General features: G+C 34.7%; 2 protein-coding genes across 6 annotated transcripts; one reads left to right on the top strand and one right to left on the bottom strand.

Moving 5' to 3' along the window:
- The first annotated feature begins 260 nt into the window (after positions 1 to 260).
- LOC105647855 (Seed maturation protein) lies at positions 261 to 1,417 on the top strand. Its single transcript, XM_012234080.4, has 3 exons — positions 261 to 458; positions 648 to 962; positions 1,056 to 1,417. The coding sequence occupies exons 1-3, from the start codon at positions 324 to 326 to the stop codon at positions 1,221 to 1,223; spliced, it is 618 nt and encodes a 205-aa protein (XP_012089470.1). The 5' UTR covers positions 261 to 323; the 3' UTR covers positions 1,224 to 1,417.
- A 1,418-nt stretch (positions 1,418 to 2,835) lies between these two features.
- On the bottom strand, positions 2,836 to 26,125 carry LOC105647647 (ARM repeat superfamily protein). 5 transcript variants are annotated; one of them, XM_020684616.3, is made up of 44 exons: positions 25,816 to 26,124; positions 24,916 to 25,101; positions 23,983 to 24,072; positions 22,712 to 22,785; positions 22,468 to 22,623; positions 22,030 to 22,150; positions 21,835 to 21,890; positions 20,734 to 20,788; positions 20,576 to 20,632; positions 20,360 to 20,461; positions 19,132 to 19,212; positions 18,978 to 19,030; positions 17,923 to 17,992; positions 16,474 to 16,537; positions 15,481 to 15,629; positions 15,265 to 15,392; positions 15,120 to 15,177; positions 14,835 to 14,932; positions 13,474 to 13,558; positions 13,266 to 13,331; positions 13,123 to 13,182; positions 12,349 to 12,435; positions 11,746 to 11,932; positions 11,059 to 11,102; positions 10,848 to 10,979; positions 10,629 to 10,760; positions 10,456 to 10,508; positions 10,311 to 10,359; positions 9,936 to 9,994; positions 9,095 to 9,234; positions 8,805 to 8,986; positions 8,148 to 8,276; positions 7,963 to 8,048; positions 7,752 to 7,867; positions 7,557 to 7,669; positions 7,256 to 7,379; positions 6,875 to 6,996; positions 6,587 to 6,773; positions 6,288 to 6,498; positions 5,502 to 5,826; positions 4,751 to 4,890; positions 4,128 to 4,252; positions 3,829 to 4,036; positions 2,836 to 3,209 (listed from the first exon to the last, which is right to left on the bottom strand). In XM_020684616.3, the coding sequence occupies exons 1-44, from the start codon at positions 25,918 to 25,920 to the stop codon at positions 3,122 to 3,124; spliced, it is 4,953 nt and encodes a 1,650-aa protein (XP_020540275.1). In that variant the 5' UTR covers positions 25,921 to 26,124; the 3' UTR covers positions 2,836 to 3,121. The 5 variants fall into 5 exon arrangements, with proteins under 5 accessions (XP_020540275.1, XP_012089201.1, XP_020540276.1 ...); XM_012233811.4 differs by having other exon boundaries at positions 3,829 to 4,033; XM_020684617.3 differs by having other exon boundaries at positions 16,474 to 16,531.
- Between the last annotated feature and the right edge of the window lie 52 nt (positions 26,126 to 26,177).

Below are 26,177 nucleotides of genomic sequence, written 5' to 3'. Positions count from 1 at the left end.
ATTGGGAAAAGAGAAAGTTGAGTTAGGTCCATAAATAGTAAGGCAAAATAGTACCAATAAAGACCGAGTCAACAAAATCCATATTTATAGATTTATCTAAAAATCTGATGGAAACTAGCAATTCACCTCAAAATCAGCCGAGTGTGGCGCATAATACACAAATGTCTCTGCATTTTCCTCCCCACGTCTCATTGCTTAACTACACGTGTCCAAATCTTGCATGTCCCCATGCACGTATAAGAACATCACCGTCTTCTAAAGAAACCCTAAATCAGATTTACTGAAAACAAACAAAGAAATCAAATTAGAAAAGACAAATAAGGATGAGCCAACTAAAGCCTGAAAGGCCTCAAGAAGAGGAGGTAGCAGAGATTAAAACTAATAATAATAGCGTTGAACAGACTATAGCTGAGGATAAGCCAGAAAAGCGTTTGATCAAAGAATCAATTGCTGGACAGGTTCTTTAATCTATTTTTCACGTTCTCTCTTGGAAATTCATTGATTCAATCATTTATGTGTGTGTGTATATATATATATATATATATATGCCCTGAATACAACAATTGAACTTTTTTAATTTCAGTTTATAACTTAATTTAAAGAGAGCAATTTTAATAATAATAGAACATTTATTTGATGAAGAACAGATGCAGATAGCAGAACAATATTCCAACAGAGCTCAAATTCAGTCATTGCCTACAACAATAACATTTCCACAAGGTGGTGTTAGTGGCTGTGGTGGAATCACAATTGGTGAAGCACTTGAAGCTACAGCACTAACAGCCGGCCAGAAGCCTGTTGAATGGAGTGATGCCGCCGCGATTCAGGCTGCTGAAGTAAGAGCCACTGGTCGCACCACCATTAGCCCTGGCGGTGTTGCCGCTGCTGCACAGTCTGCCGCAACCCTAAATGCTAGGGCTACGAGAGATGAGGATAAGACGAAACTCGCTGATATTCTTGCGGTACTTCCTTACATTAACACATTCTTTATTATTATTGACTCTTTTTTATCCAACACATTTTCCAATATGGAGCTTGTGAATATGTTCTTATAGGATGCGACTTCAAAGTTACCGGCAGATAGGCCGGCGACGAGGAAAGATGCAGAAGGGGTGACGGGTGCAGAAATGAGAAATGATCCGTACCTGACTACACATCCAGCAGGAGTGGCTGCTTCTATAGCGGCGGCAGCGAGGCTTAACCAGCAGAACTCTTTCAAATAATTGAAAGCACTTTAAATTAGGGTTTTTTTCTGTAATATTAACGCTTTGAAATTGAAATAAACTGGACGACTCGGAGTTTGTTACATATGTCTTGGGCGAAAGAAAGAACATAAATGAATTTCTTCTCTCACCCATTTTGTATTTAAAACTGAAGATCATGTTAAATACATAATTTAATTTTTTTTTTTTTTTTACTTTCTAATTTTGATGTGATGTTATGGGTTTTATTTGGATTACATCTTGTAGATTAGAGATTCTTGAATGGGATCGGAATAATGCCCTATCAATTAGGGAAATGTTGTCAAAGATGATCATCTACTGCACATAAGGCAATAGAAATTTGAATTGGTGCGTCAATGAGCTTCAATAGAATGTTTAACTTCGTGGCTAGTTGGAAAATAATGTCACTTATTATGTAGTTTTTGTGACAAATATATATATATATATATATATATATATATATATATATATATATATATATATATATATATAACAAAAAGACTGATTTCTCAGTATGGAATGTTTCGAATGAACAATATATATTTACAATATGCGTTGAATATGAATTTTCTTTAAAAAAAAAAGTCAGTTTCGGACTTAAAATATATATATATATATATATATATGTTATATAGATTGTATTTGTAATTCTCAATGAAATTGTCATTGTTTTTGGTTAAATTTGCTATTTGATATAATAATAATGTCGAGTAGATCTTAAAAGTATTTTGAAAATAATAGTGAAATTTGAATTATGTGATAAACCTGTAATAAACCTAAGGTAAAATAATTACTTGTACTTTTAGTGTAATGTAAGGAATACAGATTGTAAAAAAATCTGCATATAGGATAAGATTTGCCTGCACCTGCACTTGAGCATGAGGTCTCCCATATGAATGCTTTCATTTGATAAAAAAATATTTTTCTACTAATTTTGGCGCAATGAGTGTAGATAAATCATTCCCGTATAGAAGTTTTCTTCCTATTTAGACCGGTGAAGTCAGTGTGCCCCATTTGCATCCCCTTGTAATCTCGTTCGGCCAGATTGCCTAGATTTTATTTGGCTTGGATACATCGTCTCCTGCTACTTCTATTTAGTGCATTGGCGTAGCCATTTTTTTCCAGATTGTATTAACTATTTAACCTGGCTGGTTTACTTTAGCGCACCCAAATCTATCTTTTTCAAAATTAATTACTACAAACAGAATTAGATAAATTAGATTGAGGTCAGAGACGAAGTTTAACAATATCGTGCCTTTAGGACCATAAGGAAACTGTAAAATGTCGGGTCACATAAAACAGAATAACAATTACCATGGAGAAAAACTGTTGGAGATCTGGAAAAGAGCATCAATTACTACAGCCAAACTCTCGCCCTTCACTGCAGTAACGGAATATATTCCTCTCGTGTTTGTAAAAACATGACTTACTATGTCTGCATAATCTAAACTCAGATTTGATAATAACGGGTGAAATTTTTTGAGAGGTAAATTTGAATTTTCACCAAGCATAGACAATAAAATCCGAATGCATGATAACATCAGAAAATTTAATGTTCAGGTGATTCCAAATCCACCTCAAAAATCATATATGTAGTTCTATCCAAAGGAGCTGCCAATGAATGATCTCTATGCTACTGATGAGTTACGAATACAACTGTATACATTATTCCAACACCATTGATAGAGCGCAAGACAAACTAAAAACTGGCTCTATCATTCTGATCCATCTTGAGATGAAAGCAGTGATTTAAATACAACAAAACCCTATCATGTACAAATCTACAAAATGCAACATTACAAAATGGAGGACAAAAAATATTCCTTCCCTAAATCATATCTATAAACATGGAATTCCATGAGAATTACTCACCCTTGAAGATTGCAATTTTCCGTGTATCAACTGCCAAAACTAACCTTTTCAAGCGCCAGTTCTCTGGTGATGAGTGTTAGCAAGACTTGCACCAACTCTCTCACCCTTGCTTCCCTGCCAACAAATTTTTCGATACATGATATAAATGTGTAATCTATATTTTAGGCTAGTTTGGCCTTGCTTGGGCCAAAAGTTGCAAAATGTACTTTTGTGCAAATGGATGATAGATTCTTTTAAGGCTGGGTTCGACTCAAATACGTTTTGAAAGACCCAAACCACAGTAGGCCAGTTTCCGGTTAAAGTGGTCCAGCACCTAGTGCCGGTTCAAGTCTCATGACATGATAATTTAATTAAAAAATGTGAACCCTACAACTACACAATGTTTTGTAGCCATGACCCACATGCATTGGAGCTTTCCACTTCAAGTAGTACACAGGACTAAGCCATCAATCTAAATATGGTCTTATTGCTTATAAATGGCTACTTCCAATGTTCCATGGATATTGCAAAACAGAACATCAGTTTATTTTTGTATTATTGGTATCCTGAAAATTTTACAGCTAAGGTTGTCTCAAAATGTTAATACATTACTCCGTCCATCATTTATTGCGAGTTATTGCCAGAATCACAGCAATGATCTCCCCTATGCCTTTTTTTTTTTTTAAACAATACTAGATATCTGTCAACGTTACAAGTCTAGTGAACAAATTATGCTTAAAAAATAATTTCTCACCTGGTTGTTACAAGATCACAAAAACTGGGAAATAGCACGAGTAGATGGGGATGCTTGTTTTCATCCTCCTTGTCTTCCAGGATACTTCTCAAATTAGAATGCAAAGGAAGAACAGGCACTGTATCTGGATGTATTCTCAGATGAGCTAGTTCTTTAAGGACGTAGAAAATTTCTTCAAGCCTCACTGCTGGTAATGGATGTTCACCTGCTGGAGCAGTTGTGAAGTTCAACAAGCATAACCAAGAAGATGAGATTGATGCTTTCACCAATTGATAAGTTGCATGATAGAAGCTATGTACCTAGATCCTTCTCGTCCATCAGAAATCTGTTAAAGATGTCTTCGCATCTAACTATAAGAACCATGAGTGAGATTTTGCTCACTTCCAATCTTGTTGAGTTCCAATCACTCACTTCATTGTTAAAACTGAAAACACATTAATGGTTCATTAAAAATAATATTCCACAAAAGAAAAAAAAAAAGATAGTGCAGCCAAGGGATTTGGTTATTATAATATAATTTATCTATCCATAACCTCAATTCTTCAAATGTTTTTATACGGGAGAGAGATTGCTGAATGGAGGAGCTTCCAATGATTAACAAATGTAGCAGCAGCATAATAAATTTGACATTACCAACTGATTGCTCAATATGTTTACTTGTTCTAAGAACAACAATGGTATTGGATTAGAAGAGTCCACACATACAAGTTGTTGACAGAAGCAACAGCTTGAACCTTCAGGTTCCTACAAGCACATAATCAAAGAGAAGGAAAAATATCTGGGACAATGCATATTTTATGTATTTCATGGAAGGACAAGATCCTGGGGTTGCTTATTATATACCATGTCATTCAAGAGAAAACAAAAAAATCCAAAAAGATAGAAAGAAAATTAGATTGGCCTACTGAACAGTGATTTTTACCTGCTCAAGAAAAACAATTTCTGCAAGCAAGCCAGGGAAAATCTGCTACAATGGGATGGCATAAGCTCCACGGTCTCAACAGGCAAAGAGCATGTACGTGATGCACAACGATCCATGGTGGAAACTAGTCGCCCCAGAATCTGAATGAAAAATGGAATTAGCAAAGCAAGAGTAATCAGGCATCAAAGCCTCAAACCATGAAGAAAACTTTGCAACAGTGTTAAAAAGGCACATGAACTATTAATGTGCAATATATAATCCAACTGGAACTATCCAGGTTCCACTAACGATAATTATCACATATATTATATGATTTGGGTCATCAAAGTAAAATGCTAGAAAATCAAAGCAAAGTTTGACCTATGGCTACGAGATATAATAGCTTTGGAAGACTCAAAATTTTGCAGATATCTAATCTAACAACCTGGACAAACTTTATAAAGTGGGGTAATGCATGAAAAGCGTCTAGGGTTGATTAATCCTTTAAACAATTGGCATATTCTAGTTTGGATATCAAACCCAAATCTGCTACAGAAATTAATATGTTGAGTAGCAGAGTGATCCCACCCAGTTCCCATGCCTCGCCCCAACTTTTTCAGTTTTGCATCCATCACTTCCCTAGTGGGAGAATAAGCGTAATAGTTGAAGATGATCAGTCGAACTACGTCTATAAAGATATTATCTATATGTGTCTAGCCAAGGCCCCCATGTCACACAGGTAACACAAGGTATGCTATAGTAAGAAAATTACATCAACAGGTGCATCAATTGGCGATTTAAGAATCTTATCACCCAAAACGTGCAAAATGTCCATCTCCAGTGCCTCATCAGCCTTAAGTGCTGCAGCTGAGAATGAGTTGGAAGGGATGGCACGACCACAATAACCGACAAGGAATATTTCGTAAACATCTGCTATTTCTTTCCATACACGCATTCTTGCAAGTCTACTAATTTTCGAATCTGGTCCAGAGTTCATATGAAATTTGCAAAAATCATCAACAAGAATACGATTGAAGCCTTCAACAGCGACTCGCCAAAGTGACCCATCTGGATTGTCTCTTCTCGTTGTCATACACCTACAAAATAAGCTCAGTTTTTTTATTTACATTTCCAAAAGTTTCTTCTGACAAGCAAGGAAAGCACAAGGGGCACAGTTCCCTAATTTGTTCCGGCTTTTCTGACATTAAAGCAAATTGGTTACCTAACACTATATACAGCATTGCATATGATTCTATAATATCAGGTATACTGGCTCCAATCCACCACAATCCATTCTGAAATTACGTATCCATGGATAATATACAGAACTCATTTGTGACTATTACATATCTGTTACAAATCAAGATACTGAATTTGCACGTGTATTTCACATTCCATGTTATAATACATTGATCCTCATTTTTACTGCATGCGGAATCACAGATAATTAGCTAATTAATGTGTTGAGATTACTTCTCATTTTCAATGAACGGAATTATAGCTCATGACAATTGATAGCATAAATGCAGGACCAGATAATAAAGTGAATAACCATTACCTTCCAAGACTTTGAATAATTTCTGGAAATATAATATATTTTTCAACTACTGGAGCCTGTAGCAAAAGATCTATTATCACAGGAACAAGCTTTTCAGCAAACACACAACTTGGGATCCCACTGAACAAAGTTGTTGATTCTGATCCCTGATGTGGAGTTTCAACTTCTTTTGGCAAAATGGAAGCTGTACCATTAGGTGTTTCTTTCTTTCCTTTACCCATGCAAACAATTTGAGAATTTCAACATTATTATCACCTTAATGGAGATTCTGGATAATTGATACCAAGCCAGTTACGTACCTGAAACATTATTACTAATGGCCGTGTGCTTAACCTCAACATCCTCATTTGTTAAAGAAGAATCTGATCTTGGCAGGTATTGCAAAAGCTCCCTAAGAAGTACAAGCCACATTGACGAGATATGCTCAGCTGGTTGTAATAGCGGTAAGATTTCTAATATAGTACGCAGCACAGGTGGAACATGTCCCTAGGGGAAAGTCACCTTTTCATTAGATAATTTCATATGTAGAGGAGTCAATTGCACATAATCTGTGAAGGACCATGTTTGAAACAAAAAAGTTTACTTACAAATTCACTTTCGAAGTTATCATTAGTAGCTATGATTTGCTTAACGGCCAAATTTATGATTGCAATCAACTGAGAGAACATCTGATCATCAAACATCCTTTGTGCTTGCACATACATTTCACCTGCCAAAAATTTGAGGTCATCCAAAGTCCAAGCAGCCAAATAAAGGTTCCAAATCCAGAGGCACAACTTTAATAAAGACAACATTAATCACTTCATTAAGGGCAGGACAAATGTCATCTTCAGACATCAGAACAACACATGGGCAGGATATGGATTAGTAACTGAATATTAATATAATAATCTTTTCATGTGATTGTTATCTATGCTCAATGACATCCTGGTCTTGCAAAAAATTCTCAGGCTGAAGTAACAAATTACCAAGATCATGTAAAATCTCCTGCTTCACCTTGCTAGCTGCATTATCACTGTAGTCTGGGGATTTTCGAAGTACATGCTCATATACATCAAATATGGAGTTAAGATAAGGCATTGGCAAATTACCCTGAAACAGGAAATCATTTAAGTTGTAAACAATTATACACAGTTGATATTAGAAGAGTGTGACTATAAGAGTCTGTCACTGCTATATTTACACATGCAATTTAAAAAGACATCATGTCAACTATTTTAACTTAAAAAGAGGAAATAGTAGCTCTAGTTTTGACCGTGTAATTATTACCTTGAGACTATGAGAAACAACAGTTGTCTGCAAACAATTTATAGCAGCAATAGCAACCTCTTTACTACCATTTAAAATACTGTTCTTTACAAAGAGAAGCAAAGATTCCCATCCTGCCCAAATGAACATCATGTAATATTCATAGGGGTTTTCTCAGTAACAATGCGAGACATGCGGAAGCTACAATGTTTATACCTGACCAGAAATTGCTTAAGCTACTGAGAAATGGAAAGAAAGAACGTAATAGACGTGCTATTCCACCAAGGACCAGCACAAGTGTTTCATCCCATTGTTTCTGTACTGTGTTACGACTGCAAATTCGAGGGAGAAGGATGCACAAATAACACTATCAAGACAGATGAAACTCCATATAAATTCACAAGAAGAAAATATATAACATTTATACCTGTGATGTATCAGCATATGAACAGCCTTTCCTCCTCGAGTTCCTAGTTCCTTCCCTTGTGATTCATCTTTTGATGACGTTGCAGCCTACATAAACACATACATCCTATTAATACAGGCAACAAAAGCTCTTAAATAAAATTTGTGCTTTTTTTCTCTACAGAAAAGGGCAATTGTTATTATTACCATGTGCGAAGCTTGATCTAAAGCAGGAAAAACATAATTCCAAAGACAATCTTCCCACATGCTTTTTGAAAGTTTTTGCCCGTTACTTCCGAGACTCTGAAAGAGTGTCCTGACAGCAGCATTTCTGACCTGAAAATACAGCTCAAGTTCAAGTTCCAGTTCCAAGAAAAGAAAAAGAATGAAATACAAATGGATTTAACTAAAAACGTTATTTTACTGCCTATAGCTACATGAATCCATATCCTCTTATGGGTCTTGCTTGAAATTCTGTATATGCCTGGATGCGTATGAGCATGCGGAGGTATAACTTCCACCCATGAGACTTCTTTCCTAACAAATAAAAACTAAATACATGTATAGATGGATGGCTAGTGTGGGAATGCTCAGAGATGTAACCACTCAATAGACAATTTCAAACAAACATTGAATTAACTCCCGAAAGATAGTGCATTATTAAAACCTCCACCTGATGTAAAACAAAACTTTTGTTGAACTCCACAGGTCACAGCTCCGCAAAACCATCTTAACTGGAGGAGCATGTGCAAGTAAACATTATGACCTTCACACATTTTTATCACTCAAATTATTTGTTCTAAACCATGTACTACCACCAAACTATGCCAAATCTTAGTTATAATGAGGCCAAAACCATCATACCTCTGGTCTCTCATCAGCTCCAAGCCGTTGAAGTAATGAAAATACAGAGAACAACAATTTGTCACGATCCGTTATATTTATTGGGGACGCTTGGTCATTAGGTTTATCAGTTACTTCCAGAGTTTGTTCTTCCTTTGATTCACCATCTGTTTGCCTCAAAATAAAATGCTCATCGAGGACACCTATAGTTTTTTAACAAAGCAAAACACTAATCCATAAAAGTTTAATGTAAAGATAGCTGATGAAGTAATGTGGCTGCTAAAAGTAACAGTTTGCAAAGGAATCTCAACTGGTTTCCTTTTCTTCTGGAGGTCCATTTAGAAGCGTCTTTGCAATAAAATCAGTTGTGGTCCATAAGAGGCCTATTGCTGTTAGACTTATATTCAACTCAGTCTTCTGAGAACTGTATGCTCCAGTGACATCTACACATCTGCAATATAAACATCAGCATTTACTGGTATGATTCGAACAGGTGTGGTAACTATTATCTTGAACAGTATATTGATATCATAAATTGCAAGCTATCCACTATCACTTTCATAAAAAGATGTGCAAATTGTTCTGACTGATAAATTTATGTAGTTTTATTAAGTATTCAAAATTTATGTAGTTAATTGTGTTCTCTCTACCGTCATGTTTCTAAATCTTCTCCTAACTCAGAAAATTCTGAAAAAAGTTGTTTCTATTTATTATTTCATAGCGAAAGGGATTTGACAAAGAGAAAGCTATTCAAAGTATACCGGATTATGTTTCCGCAAACTTTGAATATCCCACTAGGAACAAAACTGAACAAATCGTATTCTATCACAGAATCACTGTAGCACTTATGACTAACCATATATTTAGAACCTTTATTTTACAATGCAGAATAAATGAAAATGTCATTATACCATTTGCTTAAAATATTAGGGAATTACTTTTTTCAGTATAGTAAAATATATATTTTATATTTCAACACTTCATGAAAATTCTATTCGAATGCGTGAGCACACAGATACACAAGCATGCATGTAGAAATCTATAATATGCACACGAAATGTTTATTTAAGTAAAACAAGTTGTAGCAGAGAAGATATGTAACGGAATAGATTAAGGAGAACATTATTAAAACAGCTAAATTTGAAATCTTACACGTGGAGATACTCAGTGGGTATAGATGTGAGTCCATCATTCATAATGACTCGTAGGCTCTGTAGGAAAACAGATTCATCAGATCTTTTTCATAGAAAAGACCAAGCCATTGTTCTTATTCAGTATTCCACAATGTAAATATATTATTGTAAGAGAATTGCAGAGCACATTACGGCTTAGGATTTCAATGACCAAATGTATCATACAGATCATAGTGCAAATAAAAACATCAGAACGCATTTTTTTTTAGTTCCCATTATGATATGTATATAAAGCATGTTTGTCCCAGGGTATGCCACATATGTGTAGCCAAAGGAAGAATGTAATTAGAAAGAAGATTTCGAAATCCACAGACTCAGGCATAATGTTTAGGACCTGGAAGCCCAAGGTGACAAGATCTTTCTCTGGCGCATCTGCAACAGACCTGAAGAGGCACAGGAGTAAAAGGGATCAACCAAAGACAGAAAATTCTTAAATGGAAATGGGCGATTGAGAGCAAATAATTCTTCAAATACTGAACCTTAACATTTCAAGAATATTTGGCCAACTGTAATATAATTTTTCTCCATGCCTCTGAAAGAGAAAAATAAACAAATAAAAAAGGGTTGTAAGAAAACATTATAAGAATAATTAATAATCAAAGATAAGATAAGTTAAATTAAATTATAATCTATTTTAGTAAAGCCATGTCACCTCCAAAATATGGAGAAGAATTTTCAAGGAGCCAGCATGAACATCTGCATTTTGAGTGGAAAAATAAAGAGCCCTAAGTGGAGATACGACAGAACACTCGAGCGATCTCAACTTTGCATGCTTAGTTTCCATCTGGAGAGAGTGCAACAACAATAAGCAGCATAAACTCCCAAAGTCAATAGACTACTTGTCAGCCATGAAGAGTTAAAATTTACTCACATCATAAGTTACCCCATGGAGTCTGGATTGCATGTAATCCTGGAACTGTTCAGAACCTAAAACAGCAGATATTGATCGATCTAATGCATCGAAGGCCATATTTCGCAAATGCTGATTAGAATTATCAGCAAGCTGCAATAAATACATGCGATGTCAATGACGTAGCAGCACTAGAATTATACCATACAAGAAAAATAAACATAAAAATTACCTCCATGAAGTGCCCCACTACATGATCCCACAGTGGCTCTACTCCTGCAATATAGTATAAGAATGAGCGGTAAACATAAAATTATCCAGTTTGCTTGACTTTGCATGAACTTTTAGCAGAGATGGGCATATACAGATCTATGAATCTAAAACAGGTACAAGTTACAACTTATTACAGACAAGAACATTTTTAAGTGAAAAAAAAATGGAGCACAGTTTGGAATATGATAAAAAATTTAAAATGAAAATGTCAAAACTCTTAGAGACACTAGCAGTATTAAGAAGTATCAATGAACACTCAAATTCACCGGTGTTAGTCTAGTGTAAAAATCCACATCAATAAGAAACCATAAAAAGGTTCTCCAGTACATAGAATGATAAAATCTATAGAGATTAGAAAACCTAGGAACTTTAAGTACAACTAAGAGAGACTTTTTAAACAGTAATACTCGATAACACTGAGTCATTAGCAAAAGGCACTTGGGGAAGGGGAATTCTTGTTTCAAAGGCCTTTAGGAATACAGCACAAACATGTGACTATAAAAAGAGAATGTATTAGTGATAGGTAGCAAATTCATAGCATATCAACATGAATCCAGAGATTACGCTGTGTAAATGCTCAAATATGCAAAAGCAGAAAGGAATACAATTTTATTACACCAATTACTGCAAATTCCACATTACATACTGTGAAGATTATTGACAAGAATGGATATCATCCTTTCCACTGAAAAACTGATGCTTCCAATCTTTTGATTCACTGCTGGGCCAAAACCACCTGACGCATCACACATGCATTGGTGTGACAATTGACGCAGTGCAGAAAGAAGTGATTTAACTGCAGATATGCGCATCAATGCTGAACTCTCAAATAGCTTCACACATCAAGAAAAGATTAGTTAGAATATGCAGTCCAGTACTTTAATGTTTTGACAAAAAGACAATGCAGATCCATTATATATTTGTTTTTACATTTCATTGAAAATGGTAATATTATATGACACCATATTCAAGAACTCAAGATGAATAAAAAGTTGGAGAAGCAGCAAGCCACTTCAAGAAATAGGGGAAAATGTTGGTTTTCTTATTTAAGATGGCACCACAGCAGGGAGGGAATGGGACGGGAGGGGGTGTTGATGTTTATTTCTCAAAAAAGGGAATCATATAACAGGAAAGAGGACCAAAAAAAAAACACAGAATTCCAGAAATGTCTCAGTTCATTCCAAAAAGAGTTCTGAGAGATACAGTTCTGACATCTGCTACCAAATGGCACAGAAGTTCCACTACTTGCCTGGGAATTTAAAGAAGACAGAACACTGAAGTCACTGTATTGGCCAGAAGATTCTCTAGGAAGCTTTGAGACAGCCGTGGAGACTTCCTGAGGAACAAAAAGGATGTACTAAGCTTTAATTTAAAGCATCAAAATTGTCCTCCTCAGAGAACCATCCTTACAAGAGATGAAGAGCCTAGAGCCGCAAAAAAAAAGTTTATTCAGATTATCAAAAAGCAATACATGTCAATTTAATACATAGCTGACCATTGAGCAGAAGATCTATCAAAGCCACAATGCCATTTTCATCATATGTAATATTGTTCATTTAGTATTTCCCAAGAATTGTAACAAGTACAAGGAAACATAGCAGGCCTCATCTACTGCAGTAACAGAATTATGGTTTTCTAAGTTAAACTTTTCGGATGAAGTGAATAAAATAGGAGAGCCACGTTCAACCTCACATTTAACACAAATAATCCAGACTGGGCGTTATTCCACATCATTTTTGTGCTGTGACTGTAATTTTAGATTGGAACCTATATGGTATATAACATACATTACTCAACTCTTTGATGTATTACATCAAAGCATATTCAAATCAGATCCAACCCACTTTATAAGTGGTTCTACGAAAAGTTCTAATCAACCTATATTCAAATTTTAACAAAGATGGGTATGTCTGTGCAAAAGACATGCATTATTTAACATATTACAATTACCAGTAATTTCCAGACCATGCCCCATAAATATAACCACAATTCAATATTAACCTGAGATAATTTCTAACGTTACCTGCGTGGTGGCATGTGGTGAGTGGATTGCCCGATCTAAAGCTGCCAAAGTTTCCAAAACCTGAATTTATTATTAAAGTCAGTACAGATTATAAACATCAGCTCATAACAGATACAAAAAAGCAAAGTAGGAAACCAACTCACTAAAACCCATGATGGCCCCAAAACATTGTGCAACCGATGAGCAACGTTGAAGAGAGTCCTCAGGGCCTGAGTTACCAGAGCAATTGCAAAAAAATGAAGAAGCAGCTAACAGAGTAGGAATGAATAAATATTCTAAACAAATAAACCGCAGGAACAAAGGCTTCATGAATGTAAATATTAAGGCAAAATAGCAAAATTATAAAAATACCTGCACATTTTTGGGAGTAAGGACAACACTGTCCCTCTGTTCAACTAGTGACTCAGGACGTTTTGACCCAGGGGACAGCACTGCACTGCAGAAATCTCAATTTAATCCAGAATTTCAACTCATCAGGCGGATTGAAATTGTAAAAAAATAACACAAATCCAACATGTTACAATAAAGACCTAAACTAAAGTTTTAAAATGTCATTAGAAACTTATACTGCAGGTATTGTAGAGTCACCCAACAGAAATAAACCAGATAGTTTTATCATTTTTTTACCACTTGTCAAAATGTGCATCTTACATGAGCATATATATATATATATATATATATATATATATATATATATATATATAGCAAACAAGAATAATTGACGCTTCAACCTGAACACCTTACATATACAACAGTCATGAACAACTATTAACTGTTCTTGCTAAATGACTTCCAAGTATTCATTTTAATTTACAAACCATGTTTAGCTTACTGTGAAATGATTGGAGACTATCTGGAAATTTCCGGGAAAGGAAATTTTAAAAGAAATGCAAAAAGAGTAATGGTCAAGAATCTTTTTCCAACGTTTATCAAGTAACAACATCCTTAAGTTCAAATCTTTAGCCCTGAAAGAGGGAAGGAACATCAATTGGACATCTCTCAGCATTATCAACTTAAGAACTCAAGAAGGGTAATACATGTTACTCTCTTCCTTGATCAGAAGGGAGCGGAACTTTTTGGCTCACTTTCTAAGAAGATACTGCAAACTACAAGCTCAAAAAGCTTTGCAAAGAAAATAACTTTTGGCACGACCATCTAGAAATAAATTGAGGGATTACAAATCTATTGTTTGAAATGAGGCAATTCTAACTATCAGGGATATTTTTGCAAGCACGAGTTTCTCCTATTCTTAATTGTAAAAGGAAAATTCTATAAATTGGCACTTGTGACCTTTTCCTTTGTAGTGAAAAATCACGGGTGGCTCTTCACAGGTGCAGGTGTATTGCAAAACCAAATCAAAATCCCTGTGTTTTCCTATCTGCTTTTTTCTGATCTGTGTGAAGATTTTGCATGCTTATTTTTCAACAAGGATTAGGAAAGGTATCTCTCATAGTTTTCTGAATCACTAATCAGTAGGACTCCTTTTGTAGGAAGTTCTGAAGGTAAAAATGATTCAGATTTTTTACATGACCCCTTGAGAATTTCTACACCATCTCTAGATCAAAAAGCTTTCTAGGCCAATAGAGCTGAACACAATATTTTCTCTATGCTTACTATATTGTGAATATTTTGCACAAGTGCTGTGTTGTTTACTACTTGTTTTGCTCCCTAAGGAATGCAAGAGACATTTTTCACCCAGATATGAAAATTACCTCTTCTTTTCTGCTTCAATTGGAAAATTAATAGTGAATTTGCAAAGAGATGCTAGAAAAGAGTTCAAAGGTTCTACAGCAAGAAGAACCCCACAAGCCTGCAGAATAGAACCCCATAGGTAAACAAATTGAATCTTTTGAACATAATTAGATTTGTAGTCATGTGTAATATCAGGAACGGAAAAAACCGGAATTAAAACTCAAAGAAAACTAGAATTGACTTTGTGAGGGAAAAGAAAAGAAATGAATAAGAGCAAAGATCCAACATTTGAATACATCAGATACCTGAGTGAATGCTTGATATCCCTTCAATATTTCCAACACAATAGCCTCTCCTTGTGACCTTCACACATAACTCACATGTCAGATACACATTGTTTTTATCTAATTCTTTAAGTACATCATCTTCCAAAAGAATAATTCAACGAACCTCGACAAGATAAGGGACAAAGCATCAAGAATGGTCAACCACAATGAATCAACCATTGCAATACAAAGAACAGCAGTTTTCCCAGTAAATTTTGCTGCAGTATCATACTCATATCTGGGAGATTCAAGCTGGTAGTACCAAGAGAGAATAAAATCTCTTTTTATATTCTTCTTCTAGGAAGGGGGGAGAGGGTAATATAACAAAAGAAAATGTTACCTCGCCAGCATCAACTGCTTCATCTGTTAATGTAGCTACAGTAAATACGACACCCAACAGTCCTTCAACTGCCAAAGTTATTGCATGGGCTTCACTAGCAACCACGACGGCAGCGTTGGATGCATCATTATCCAGACTCCATTCAATTCCTGCAGGGTAAGAACTGTAATCTTCCTGAGAAACAAGAACTGCAATAAACAATAACTGAATTTTGTGACTCAAAGAAAAGCCAAATGAACCATTTTCATTGTGTATGCCTACTCATATTGAGTCCAAAATAATAAAATATATTGGAATTTTTATAAACCACAGCTCTTGAATCACCAAAATGGGGGTAAGGATAAAAATGCCACCAGTAGAAACAACTAAAATGATCCCTTCCAAGCATCCCTAAAATGTTAAAATTCAGTGAACTATGTTAAATACATAATTAAAGGTAAAGTTTTTCAAGATCATTTCTACAATTCATAATATATATATATATATATATATATATATATATATATATTTATACCCAATTTTTGGTACTTTTTTTTTTGTTTAATGGTGAGTACCATCATGCATCTATATCACATTTAAAAAAAAATAGACAAAAAATAAATATTGAATGCATCAAACAAATGAAAGCTTTCTTTACGCCATTTAAAGATTACACCTTGACCATGCAGGGGAGTTGTCTAAATCTATGAGCAACCTAGTTTACTTAAAATTTCTGCTTCTATATTTCAAAAAGAACCAAACAATACATCATTTCTTTATTTGTTTAATTCATTAAGCACTAAATTTTCAGGCTCTTCCTAGAAGAATATAATTCTGCATGTACAACAGATAATCAAATTAAGAGCAGGTTGAACGTTTATGTTTTACTTTGAATGTCAAATGATCTTTTGCTATCTATAATACTGGAATTACAATGCAGCTCCGTGAAACTACATAATGTTGCAACAAGATTGGAAAGTTGCTACAACTTCTATGAATTCAGATAACTTTTACCTTTAGCCTTGCTGCTAAACATCCCTGCAACAGCTGCCAAGCTCTCCTCACTTGTTTCCTGAACCTAACATGTTAAAATCCTATGTTAACAATAAATTCAAGTTATGCACAGGATATCCAATATATATCACAAACTTTCAATATCATCTAATGAAATATACTACTTACAAACGTTCAACCACAATGAACAAAAACTGAAAACATAATATATGGTGAAGGAAAATGCAGCAGGAGTTAGAAATAGAGGGCTCAAAACTGCATCAAAACACCTAAAAAGGACACCAAAAAGAAGCCTGGATGATATAATTAAAGTAGTAGCTCAATCTTTAATATAATTCAACAAAGCCTTAGTCTCAAATTAGATGGTAATCAATTAAAAGATATCTAAGAAAAACTAAGTATTTTACCCACAACATTCAAACATGAGACTTCTTAGCACACGACCTCTTCCTCGCGCCTCTTTCAATTACACTATGTTGGGAAAAGTGGAAAAATAAATATTTTTGTAAAGGAAAGAAACTAAGGAGACAGAGGCATACTCTAGCTTTTGAAAGAGAGCAAAAATGAAAACAAGGGAAATAAAAACAAAATTTTCCACCATTTCTCGATTTCTTCAATTAGGAGAAAAGAGATTGAAAATGGTTATACTCCACAAAAGTTACTCATTTGCCAAGGAAAATACAATATTAGGATAAATTTCACAACAATTATTTGGTACCCTTCCATCCTCTTCACTTTCCTCCCATCCGAACAATAGAAGAGAATATTTTCTTGTCTACAAATGACAACTTTCTTTTATCTACCTTGATTCCTGAAACAAGCAAGAGAGGCAAGAAGTCCTATATCTGGAAACTTAATTTTTGGCAATCGACATGAAACATCAGACATGCCCCAAACCATAAACTAACATCAAAGCAGAGAAAATAAACACTTGAGAGTTGAGCCTCGAACCCATGAAAAGCCAGCAAACAGCCAACTAGTTAAAAAGAAGCCAAATGCAACATTAGAGAGGGAAGCAATGAATACATTGTTGGATAAAAGGTAAATACTAAAACAACCTAGTTCACAGCCAAAGTTTCATAAGATCAGGGGAAATTTGTTAATTTTTTTAGGGCCCACATGCAGCTGCTGATAGCAGAAGCGGTCATGATGAACTTTGCAACTGCAGCAATCAAAAATCCCAGTAGATGAAAGTCCAATACTGGAGAGTTCAACTTACAGAATTACAAAGCACAAAGACCATGAACCATCACTTAAGACAAAGCATATAGAAAAAAAACAACCTCCACAACAAATCACACCAATCTCCCCCAAGATACAAACAGTTCAGCATGAAACAGAAAATAAAAGCATTTAACTGACATTAGGCCCTTAACTACAAATTAGCGATATAGTTGAGGCGAACTAATAGGAGATGATCATAAGCCAGAAACAGTTGAAACATTTCACCTGTAAATTTGAAACAACACGAGCAAGAGCTTTAACCATACCCTCCACAACATTTGTGTTCTTAGGATGCCTACAAGAGCAAGCAAATCCAATTGTTACACATGAAAATAGAACTAAAAAATAGATTTCTCTCAATGGAAGAATGGCCATGGGGTAAGAAAATGAAAGAACAGAGTTATCAGAAAAGACAAAAGAAAAAACGGACTTTCTTCATACATATGGGATTTGACATGACATATAAAATAAGAGAGATAAATTTATTCCTTTTTGGCATACAAGGATTTCTGAAAGCAATATTTTTTGTACTTTTCCTAAGATTGTTCTTAGGGCCTCCATCTTTTTTTTTTTTTTTTTTGGGCTCTCGGAAGATACATGCACAAGCGCACAGAGACAACATCTCATAAGTAGTTATTTTGCTATAATGGTGATCTTCAATGCTCTCTGGATGTGCATGTACAAGTGCGCACAACATCACATAAGTAGTTGTTTGCCATAATGGTCATTTAAATAGGTGAATCTTCAACAGCAGCCCGAAGTTTTTCCACACTGACCATTGTGCTTGTACTCAACATGGTAATTCTGCAATAATTTCATCAAACTCAATGTGTGTGCGTGTAGAAGGGCACAAAGTCCTCTTCCAACCCAAGCACACACAACAGAACACTTAATTCAAATAAATAATTTATTTTGCTATGTTAGTTATTTAAATAAACCATTCTTCAACAGCAACCTAGCTCATTTCTCTCTAACACATATATGCTTGTAATGTATTTTCACTTTTATAATGACTTCATGTCTTCATCAAACACTTGTAGTTCATACAAAAGCTCAGTCTTTGGTAGTAATCACATCAAATGTGTCTATTACTGCACTGTCTTCTTATTTTATGTTATTTCTTATTAGCCCCTTCGGAACATGAATATGACATCCACATATATGAGAAGTGAGACAGAGGGTGCTAGAAAGAGAGAGACGAAGTGGGGAATATATTTGATAAAGTATTCACAACATGGAGAACAAAATGAAAGATGCAGAATAATAAAGCTAGTGCTTACATATCAAAGTTCTGGAAGAGAATGCGTAAAGTCCGAGCCTCCACACAAAAACCCTGTCAAATTGAACATCTAGAATCTCAATAAATTTCATAAGAAGTGTAGATAAAAAAAAAAAAAAAAATAGTAATGCCACAACTGATGCTGGAGAGATTACCCTTAAGATCTCAAGCACCAGAATACGATGCCATAATGGCAGATCAAGAAAAGTAACCTTCACAAGCATGCTAAGGAACACCTGCGTCCAGGGGTAGAATATCTTATTGGGTATACAGACTTTACTTTCATATCGTGCAAAAACTTAATGAAAACAATATAAATACACATGGCTAGACTTATAAAAGCAGTTTGAGAGATATAACTTGATCCCAACCATTTTACACAGTTGTGAGAAAAAAAATGAGTGCAAGTATGAAATAACAAAGTGAAGCTGTCCATGAAGTAAAAGGGACCAGGACAGACCATGATGTTGAAAAACTGTGTTGGAAAAAATTCATAAATTCGGCCAAACTGAATGTAGATCTGTTAAAGAGATTAAAACTTTGACAAAAGCATTACATTAAAAATGCTAGCCACATGTCATTAGCATTTGCTTTTAAGTTGAATCATATATTCTAGTCATAAAAACTTCAAAACTGTTAAGCAACATTCCCACACTGCTTTCACCAAGAGTGTCTAAAATGGTGCTTTTCTAGGAACGCAGTTTCAACCTCAAAAATCAAAATAATCCATGAAACTTTCAAAACCCCACTAACCATTCTACCTTTACACCACTCTCAATACTCTGAGTATTCCTCTTCCTCCCTTAATTTCCATGGGAGAGTCCTTTAATCACCTCTTCTTTCTTTTAAAGCTTTGGTTATTTGTTTCTCACTATCAATGATAATGCCTAGGTAAAAAAAAAAAGAAGCACTACTTGAGTCAAAAATTGGCTCTATCACACAATACAGTTCCCATTAGGTAATAAATGGCTAGAAAGGAGAAATCCATGCTCTCTATCAAATCCTGAAAAAGTACAAGTAAAGAGAAAGAGCATAAGATAGTTCCATTCTCACCTCATGGTTTTTTTCATTTAAGGTTATTAATGATTCATAATACCAAATCATGCAATTGGTAATGCAAGTAAATACGGGTGCAACATTTTATGGTAACTTCAATGAATTATTTATTTATGGACCATATTAGGATATATGATGAAACAACTTTGATTACTTGAGATTAGAATGCAGATCCAATTTAATACAGTTTTCCATGCAGCAAATTTAATAAAAACTACAAGAAGAAAGATGCATTAGAATAATAATAATCAGAAATCAGTTTGGCTTCTAAAAATTTTCATAAATATAACATTTCAAGGATAGGGTTATTATAACAGTTGAACAAACCTCACACTCAGTAATAAGGGATGAACTGTATAGCCTGATAATATGTGCAACTGATCGCAAGACCAACCGGCGAAAAGACGGTTCTCCAGCTTCTCCTTCAATCTGTATCAAAATTGTAAGGTAAAAAATGTGTGCTATAGAAGTCATCATGGCACAATACTACAAGCACTACACAGATAAAAGATGCACTCCAATCATTTCAAAAAGAGAAGCTACCTCAGCATTGATACGAAGTGAAGTCATCAAAAGTGAACATATCTGGTGACGCATAACCTGTCAAGTTTCCATGCAAACTTTACAACTAAAAAAGTTCTGATAGCATACTCAAACAAAAAACTTAGAAATATTCTTAGAGAAGATATTCTTAGTATTACCTGTTCGTAAGGACTCAAGGTCTTGAAAATAACAACATAATTTGACAGGATGAACCTGCAAATGGAAACTTTCAGCAAAACAAATGACAAATTTATTTATATTGCCGAACATCATAGTTCTCGTTGAACAGAAAAATCTTCAAAACTTGTTATCTTTATACTTATAGTCATAAGAGCACAAGACTCATTCCAGAAAAATAGCCTTCAGTAAAGACCCAATAGAGGTCAAATGAAATAATCATGATCCCATGACTATCAATAAGTTCCAAACAGACTATCCTAACATTATACCTGAAAACATGACGGAAAACTACTTTCTATTAGTTCTACATATGTTTTTAATCAACAGCACAAGCTTTAATATCAAAATCTTACAGATGACTATTACTATTCATGAGGTGCTTTTTGCTATCAGGTAATCCTCTGGACCACTTTAACAAGGATGCTATATGTAAATAATTCAGCCCAAACTACTAGAACAATTTGCAAAATATAATCTATATTCTCTCAATGCCATGAAAACTTGATGGCAAGAACTCTTGTTTGTAATTGGAACTCCTCGCAAGATATCATCTCATTAAGCACAGCATCAATAATTTCCAAGCACTCGTATCACCTCAATGACTTCACAAGACAAACCATGAGAATCTCACTACTTGAGAAGAGCAGTTTTTAAGTTACCTTGGAGGATCTCATTTTATATAAAAAAACATATAGAAAAATAATATAATACTTTGTGCTGCGTTCCAAAGCCAAGGTTTTAAACATTAAAATAATATATTCAACTTCAAATATTAGAAACCAAGATAGATTTTACTCAAACATTTCAAACCAAGATAGAATATAGTCATTGAAATAAATGTTGTCATGCCAACCACTTCGAAAACCTAATAGTCATTAAGAATGATGTAGGAGAGGTGGTCAAATTTTCAAATGCTAGGTATAGGTGATTACATCTTTTTTTTTTAAAATATTCAAGGAGCTACATTTGAGCAATAAATCAACATGACTGCAGATAACAATAAAATATAAAATTGCATGCACATTTGAAACAAAGACAAACAAATACAAAATAGTGGGGGCCAAGGGCATCTATCTTACTCAAGTATATCAAGGACAAATATCCGTTGAAGGGAACTGACACGTAACCAAATTGCCTGTGAGATGAGGAAAATTTTTGTTAAAAACAAATGATATAATTTGACACTCTCAAGCAATTCCTAAGACATACACTAATAAAGAACAGACAAATAAGCTGGTTCCACAAGATATCTAATAGTTTCAAATAGCACATACAGATCCACCTGCAGCGAGAGCTGTCAGGTCTTCGAGTAAACGAAGCGCAAGCTTTCCAGCATTTGTTAGGATCTCCCTCATCAATGATTTCTCTCCAGAAGCAGGTTCATGCCCCAACGACCTGTTCATTCTTGCGTTAGATGTATGGATATGCCACGTAGGTTACATGTTGAAAGCTAATTCAAATGAAAAGACTAGTCTCCTTGGGATGCATGACCCACTCCATCCTAAAAAATTTGTGGAGCAGTCTGCAGATTCAAATTCACAAACTGGTTGAAAAGATATACCCACCAGCAGACGCATTCACATACGTATATCTATAGAATGTGTAGGGATCCATGTACATATATTGCATTTGCAATGTATAAACTAGAATCTAACAGAACACACGAATTAGAATGCTTGATTCACATATGGTTTCCATGATGGTTCACATACGCTGAATAATTGATGCTGCGACTAACATCACCAGTAACTGAGCTGGATCGAGAAATATGACCTCCAGAACCAAATTTTTTTGCAGGAAGAGACTCTGCATGAACCACATGATCAAAAATCAAAGCTACTGCCTGTCTGAAGGTAGCTGCAGCAGTGCTAGAAATGGCAACAGAAAAGAGCACGTAAGCAGAAGGTCAATAAACGTTTAATTCTGTTTTGGTAAAATTTGAACTTATTAACTTACTTCCGCACACTGTCAGAGGATCTGTTGTTTTCAAGAAGCTGAAGACATATATGAAGGGCTTGAGCCATATTTTCCTGAGAAAAAGAGCAATTCAGGGACATACACTTCTAACACCCGCTAATACCAACCACAACCAAGGCAATAAAAATAAAAAATTAAAAGAAACACACACTATTTGGTTACATCAAGTCTATGTTTAGCGATCTGTAATCTTTTCTTTGCAAATCCTCTGTGTAAACAACGGACAAGATAAACATGTCCACCATTAAATTGAAGATATGTGCTTAGCATTAAGATATTTTCAGCCAAATCGATGAACTTTGTTGACTCGGGAAAATGCAAACCTAGTACGATTTTAGCAAAAATAAATTTGTCACAAAATTGTCTAACAACCCATATATATTTTATCAGATGAAAGCTTGTAACCAGATTTAAAATACTATATAGCATTTCCTTTCTTAAACTGGATATCAATTTCCATTCAATGACAAAGCATCAGATCATAATATGCAACTACAATTTCGCCATATCCCCTTTTTGTTTTGAGATTAAGATTTTATTACTATACCATTCTCATTTATATTCTACTGGAACTGTTGAAGTCATCAGGTATTATCTCACATCTGATACACCTGAGTCCAAAAGCTTCCAAAATTGTTTCCTATCTGACTCCTAGTTATCACAAAACAGAGAAGGATATGCACCTATAATCATACATTTACAGAATGCTAATAAATATATGATAACCAAAAAACAAAAAAAAATATATCAGCTTATAAACAGCCTCTATACGTAGCAGGCACAAAACAAGAGGGTAAGGCAAGTTCAATTCATCCTTCTTCTGTTTTGTCCAATAAAGTTGAAAGTCTTATGTCGATAATGGCTGACACGGCAGCAGTTATTTATGTTCATTTAGAGTATTTCAACCTAACATGTAACAAAAACACAGATCAGTTTAACAACTTATATTTTCCACTTTAAAATCTATAGTTTTTGACAGAGTTTCAAAATATAGCACATCCATCAATGTGTTTCCTAAATAGTATTATCAAATCTCCTATAATCCATAGCTCATTGATTCTCAGTTCAATATCTAACAAAAATATATAAACACAGCAGAATCATAATATTTTGAAACATATTTTACATACATCATTCACAACATTTTTTTAAATAATTCACTACAGTTGAAATCCAGCTATACATCTCATTCTGGGAATAACACATTCTGCACACCCACCGAGGAGACAAAACCAAATAACTGATGTTACCTCATTCTCCGGATGTAATCGTGACTGAAATATTATTAATATGGTCTGTAAGGTCTTCAGTTGAACACTCTCATCTCCCATTTCAGCATGCTGCATGGAAGGGAAAATGACACAAAAGATTCTGTAAATTATCTAATTGCTTAATAAGAGAATAAAATGATCTTACATAATTGAATTCAAATGTTTCTGCCCAAAAATGAGAAGAAAATAATCTAACTACATCACCAAAAATGTCTACATAGAGAACATATCCTAACCTATACTTACTTGAAATGAATGTGTGCTTACAATAACTATTCAAATGCAGTAGGAATTATGTAAATTTATCTTTTTCATATTGTTGGGAGATGTAAGCAATAATTTTGTCCCACTAACCAATTGGAAACAATGGAAAACCATTTAAAAGAAAAGATTTCAAATCATAGATAGCCCTTCATGAGGAAGATTAGTGAAACAAAAGTGTGGTAACAAACCAAAAACCAATTAGAGACCAGAATAAAAGTCATCCGATTCATTCCATGGTTTGCAAAAAAACAGAATGTCCGACAGAACAGTTCATATGAACTGAAAGAGATCCCCAAGTCGTGTGGGGAACTGCAAGAGGAAAAGTTGAATTAAAAACAGAAAATAAGTTCTGCCTCTTCATAATACTGGTTTTCTTTCTTCCATGGAAAAAAAAAAAAAAAAAAAAAAAAAAAAAAAAAAAAAAAAAGTTCTGCCCTCTTCTTTTTCACAATGATTTTTTTTTTTAGTTTATCCATACTATGAATATAACAAATTCATTTTAATCATCAAGCAATAAAGAAACATCAAGCTTTTGGCACCCCACAGAACAAGCAATAAAAGCCATAAAGTTAAGTATTTGCTAAATTCAATTTGAAGTAGAAATCACCACATCTGAGAAGTCAAATACAAATTCAGACACAAACTTACATCTTTCAAAGTAGAAAGGATCTCCTTTAGAGCTGATGGAGCAACTGTATCATGGGATATAAGCTTTTGTAAGCATGAAAGTCCAATTACACTCAGCTTGATATTTCTGACCTCACAAGCCATCAAAAAGATCCGTAGAATGTCCTCATTATGTGCAATCTCACTAGGACTTGATAGTGAACGAAGCTGCAAAGGCCATGACAATAAATTCATAATCTCAAATTTTAGCTGCCGTATCAATGGCCATATAGATTAAAAGGAATTGCAAAAAAATGATTGGAGAATAAAATTTCAGTTTTTGCATATTTTTGGTCAGTCACAATGCTGAAGCCAATAGCACGTTAAATAATTCCAGCAACTCGAACTCCAGTTCATTTTGCAGAATTTTTCAAATTCTACAGTTAATTGGAATACCTACTAAAGCTAAATTTCCATACAACACAGTCTGAAAACCTATTTAAATTAATTAAATCCACTTCTGAAAATAAAATTGATAATAGCATTCAGAATTCGCTACTCTTCTATCTCCCGTATTTTTCAGTACAAAGGTTTAGTTCTACGTGTTACGCACTCAACTGATTAAGCGGCAGTTAAGCTGCGTGTAGCTAATCCATTAAGCCCCTTCCTGATTCTCCATCTTCCTTACTCCTCAGTAACCAAATGCACAAGCAATAACAACTTTCCTATTCAACAAAGTCAGCCTGATCCACCAAACACTTCGAAAGTAGCTACACTAGACACCAATAGATAAATATATACAACTATCAAGCGGCATTTATCAAACAAAAGAAAAGCACAATTAGCACCTCATATTATAAATATGCACATTTGGAGAGTGCACGTGTACACACTATAATTACAAATAAGTGAGATTAAAGGCGCGCGAATTTGGACTCTAACCTTTAAAATGGCATGCTCTGCGCCGTCTTTGACTGCTGGATACCGCCGGCGCGCTTCAGCAGACAAGGCGCGAAGATCGGATTCTAAGACCGCCATGAAAGCCATGGCTGAGGCTCCGTTAGCTTGAGTTCAACAAATGCAACGAGGAATTTCTGGGGTTCCTGTACAGATAAAATGCTACTAGTAGAAATCGAGAGAGAGAAGGAGGGAAAGGAAATTGAGATCGATCAGCCTGACCAACGGGAAATGAAACAAGCTACTAACAGATCTTGAAGATCCATTTTTCTTTTTTTTTTTTTTTCTTTTTTGTTCGTTTTTTATTTGCCATTTTATATGTGTAAAGAAACCGCTTAGCTCGACTT

Source organism: Jatropha curcas, chromosome 2 (assembly GCF_041381405.1).
Source record: "Jatropha curcas cultivar XTBG-Jc1 chromosome 2, XTBG_Jcur_1.0, whole genome shotgun sequence".
NCBI classification, from domain to species: Eukaryota; Viridiplantae; Streptophyta; class Magnoliopsida; order Malpighiales; family Euphorbiaceae; genus Jatropha; species Jatropha curcas.
This window is presented reverse-complemented; position numbering and strand designations above follow the sequence as displayed.

Bases quoted from the DNA above. Each gene is read 5' to 3' on its own strand.
- LOC105647855 (XM_012234080.4), top strand. From the start codon at position 324: ATGAGCCAACTAAAGCCTGAAAGGCCTCAAGAAGAGGAGGTAGCAGAG. The intron at 459-647 runs GTTCTTTAATCT...GATGAAGAACAG, and splicing joins AAGAATCAATTGCTGGACAG to ATGCAGATAGCAGAACAATA. The intron at 963-1,055 runs GTACTTCCTTAC...ATGTTCTTATAG, and splicing joins AACTCGCTGATATTCTTGCG to GATGCGACTTCAAAGTTACC.
- LOC105647647 (XM_020684616.3), bottom strand. From the start codon at position 25,920: ATGGCTTTCATGGCGGTCTTAGAATCCGATCTTCGCGCCTTGTCTGCT. The intron at 20,789-21,834 runs GTAAGATAGATG...TTCCATTTGCAG, and splicing joins TTTGTCCTTGATATACTTGA to GTTCATCCTGTCAAATTATG. The intron at 10,509-10,628 runs GTGACATGGCTT...TTTCTCTTTCAG, and splicing joins TTCTTCTCCATATTTTGGAG to AGGCATGGAGAAAAATTATA.